General features: G+C 38.2%; 1 protein-coding gene across 1 annotated transcript; it reads left to right on the forward strand.

Annotated features, from left to right (window-relative positions):
* Nucleotides 1-651: 651 nt before the first annotated feature.
* On the forward strand, nucleotides 652-2,758 carry LOC113344191 (pentatricopeptide repeat-containing protein At3g61520, mitochondrial-like). Its single transcript, XM_026588204.1, has one exon. It carries the CDS (start codon nucleotides 674-676, stop codon nucleotides 2,654-2,656), a length of 1,983 nt encoding a protein of 660 aa, XP_026443989.1. The 5' UTR covers nucleotides 652-673; the 3' UTR covers nucleotides 2,657-2,758.
* Nucleotides 2,759-3,652: the final 894 nt, after the last annotated feature.

A 3,652-nucleotide genomic window follows, 5' to 3' on the forward strand; every position in this document is an offset into this window, starting at 1 on the left:
CGATTGTCCACACCATAACTACCGATTATGCGATTATCTACCGATTATGCGATTATCTACCGATTGTATACACCTACATACCCGATTATAGATATGACTACCGATTTAGAGGGCTTGTAGCAAAAAGCGAGGCACACCAAGTAAACTACGGATTATAGTTTTATCTACCGATTGTTGAGGGCATATTTGTCATTTTGAAAAATCACAGATAAGGGATGACCTGAATTTAGATTTGGGTGACCTTTTTTGTCTTTTTGTGTCACCCCTGATTCTTTCAGAGTGGCCCCTAATGACGCGAGGTTTCAAAACTCATAAATTGTATGGAAAAATGGACCTGTATTTTGTGGGTACTGAATACAGGTCCATTTTTCCAGCTGATTGCAGCTGGTTGCAAGGATCCTCTGGACGCTCGGTAGGAATCTTAAGTGCAGTAACTAATGTGCCAAGACCACCAATTTATCTGATTCACTTGGCTTGAGTTTCATAATTGTTGCACAAATATTTTTACACTAACAAGTGTCGAACCTGCTGTCTCTTAGGTCCAAGAGCAAAATTCGCAATAAGACTTGCCCTTATAAAATCTGGGGGTGGAAGTATCATTCTAACAAGCCTTTTAAACTTCAAAGCCTCTCCTCTACCGGTCTCAAAAAAATCAAATAGAATTTCTCCAAAAATGAGTAAATTAAGGTTTTGCAAAACCCAAAGAAAATCCCTTCAAACTCTAAAATTTCCATCAAAAATTTCAGAATTCCTCCCTTTTTCTTCACAATCTCCACCGATAGAAACATTTGAACAACCAAATGAACCCGAAAGTAAGAAGAATTCAATCAGTGTGACTCATATAGTAAACCTGATTCAAAATTTGGGGAAAACCCAGAAGTTAAATGAATCCATTCGTTTATTCAATAAAATCGAAACCTCAGAAAGAAATACCCATCTCTATAATTCCCTTCTTGGGATTTTGTTCAAATCCGATCGTATCGATAATGCAGTGGTATTGTTCGACGAAATGCTTCAACCAGGTTGTAAGTTTCCTCCTAATGGTAGTACTGGTTCTGTTATTTACGCTGCAATTTTGAATAGTGATCGACCGGGGAATGGAGGGGGACAGATATTGACGGATGATCAAGTAATTGAATTGGTTTCGAGTTTGGGTAAAAACGGTGTCTTTCCTGATAAAATGGTGCTAACAAAAATCATTACTATGTTTTGCAAGAGTGGTAAGAGTAATATAGCTTGGGAGCTTTTACATGTTTTAATGAAGATGAATTGTCCACTGGAAGCTGCTTCTTGTAATGCACTTTTGACTAGGCTAGGACGAGACCGGAATTTTAAAAGGATGAGCTTGCTTTTAGCGGAGATGAAAGAAATGAATATGAAACCTAGTGTTGTAACGTTTGGGATTCTTGTTAATTATCTATGTAAATCGCGGAAAATTGATGAAGCGATGCAGTTACTTGAGAAAATGAGTAAGAACTTGGAAGGGATTGATGTTTTACCTGATGCGGTTATGTTTAATACAGTTATCGATGGCCTGTGCAAAATGGGGAGGCATGGTGAAGGTTTGGATTTGCTGAAACAAATGAAGTTGGGACATGGGTGTTCTCCGAATAATGTGACGTACAATTGCTTGATTGATGGGTTTGCTAAAGCAGGTGAGATTGAGACTTCACTTAAGTTATTTGATGAAATGGGTGAAGAAGGAGTCTCTCCAGATGTGGTAACGCTTAATGTATTAGTAGATGGGATGTGCAAGCATGAAAGAGTCGGTAGCGCACTTGAATTCTTTAGTAAAATGCAAGATAAAGGGTTGAAAGGGAATGCTGTTACATACTCTGTTTTGATCAGTGCCTTTTGCAATGTGAACAATATTGAAAAGGCAATGGAGATTTTTGATGAAATGGTGAGAAGTTGTCGTGTTCCAGATGCGATTGTTTATTACTCTTTGATAAATGGATTAAGTCGGGCGGGGAGGTTGGATGATGCATGCTTTATAAAGTCTAAGATGCAAGATATTGGTTTTCTTTTGGATCGCTTGGGTTACAATGTTCTAATCAGTGGGTTACTCAAGAAGAATAAATTGGATAAAGCTCAGGAATTTCTCAAGGAGATGATAGATGCAGGAATTCCACCTGACGAGGTTACGTATAATACAATTATTTCGGGATCATGCCAATCCGGGGATTTTTCGACTGCCCGTCAGGTCATGAAGAGCATGACTGAGAAAGGTTTTGCTCCCACAGTAGTTACTTATGGTGCATTAATACATGGGTACTGCAAAGCCGACAAGTTTGATGATGCCATGAAGATTTTTAATGATATGGGTTCAAATTCAAAAGTCCCACCCAATACTGAGATATACAATATGCTGATTGGTTCACTTTGCAAGACAAAGGACGTCGAATCGGCGGTATCGTTACTGGATGAAATGGAAGGTAAAGGAGTTATCCCAAACGTAATTACGTACAATGCGGTATTGAAAGGCTTATCTGAGAGAAATCGGCTGGATAAAGCGTTTGATGTCATGGATAAGATGGCGAAACAGAATTGTAATCCAAACTACGTTACGATGGAGATCCTTGCTCGTTGGCTTCCTCAAGTTGGTGAGACAGAAAGATTGAAAGCTTTTGTAAAAGGGTATTCAAGTTCTGTTTAGACCATGTCAAGTATATTTTGCAGAAAATGTATGCTTTTTCGGTTAATTTTACAACAGTAAATAACCAAGGTGATTCGCTGGATCACTTTGAAACCCATTTCATTCGGCTGACCCGTGGGTGACATCTTCTAAAGCCCATCTAGAAACACTATTTTGCAGAGTTGCAACTTGCAAATATCTATCCTGGCATTTTTAGGGCCACTCAAAAGGATTTAGGGGCCAAAAATAAAACAGAAAAGATCACCCAAACGTAAAATGTAGCCAACCCTTATCTCGCGTAATTCGTAATGGTAAAAATGCCCTTACATAATCGGAAGATAATATGACATTTTTATCCTCCAAATGCATTCGGTAAACAAAATATTACCCAGACTCCCGATTATAGTCGGTGCAGTATTAGAATGATTTTGCACTTGTAGTATTCGGAAGATATATCATTTGCAAAAATCTCCGAATGTGTGGCAAACCTTCTATAACGGCATTTGGAACCACCTAGAGCCATGGCATAGTTGGTTTTGAACCTGTTACATTCGGAAGATATGTAATATACATAAATTTCCGAATATACGATGGCCCAAAAATCAGAAATTTCGAAAAACCTAAAATTTTCTAGTTTTGCACTTGTAGTATTCGGAAAATATATAATTTGAAAAGATCTCTGAATGTGTGTTGGCTAACCTTCTATAACGGCCTTTGGAACCACCTAGAGCCATGGCATGGTTGGTTTTGAACCTGTCACATTCGGAAGATATGTAAGATACATAAATTCCTGAATATACGATGGCCCAGAAATCAGAAATTTCGAAAACCCTAACATTTTCTAGTTTTGCATTTGTAGTATTCGGAAAATATATCGTTTGAAAAAATCTCAGAATGTGTGTCGGCTAACCTTCTATAACGGCCTTTAGAACCACCTAGAGCCATGGCATTGTTGGTTTTGAACCTGTCACATTCGGAAGATATGTAATATACATAAATTCCCGAATATACGATGGC

Source organism: Papaver somniferum, unplaced genomic scaffold (assembly GCF_003573695.1).
Source record: "Papaver somniferum cultivar HN1 unplaced genomic scaffold, ASM357369v1 unplaced-scaffold_75, whole genome shotgun sequence".
Lineage (NCBI taxonomy): Eukaryota > Viridiplantae > Streptophyta > Magnoliopsida > Ranunculales > Papaveraceae > Papaver > Papaver somniferum.

Bases quoted from the DNA above. Each gene is read 5' to 3' on its own strand.
- LOC113344191 (XM_026588204.1), top strand. From the start codon at position 674: ATGAGTAAATTAAGGTTTTGCAAAACCCAAAGAAAATCCCTTCAAACT.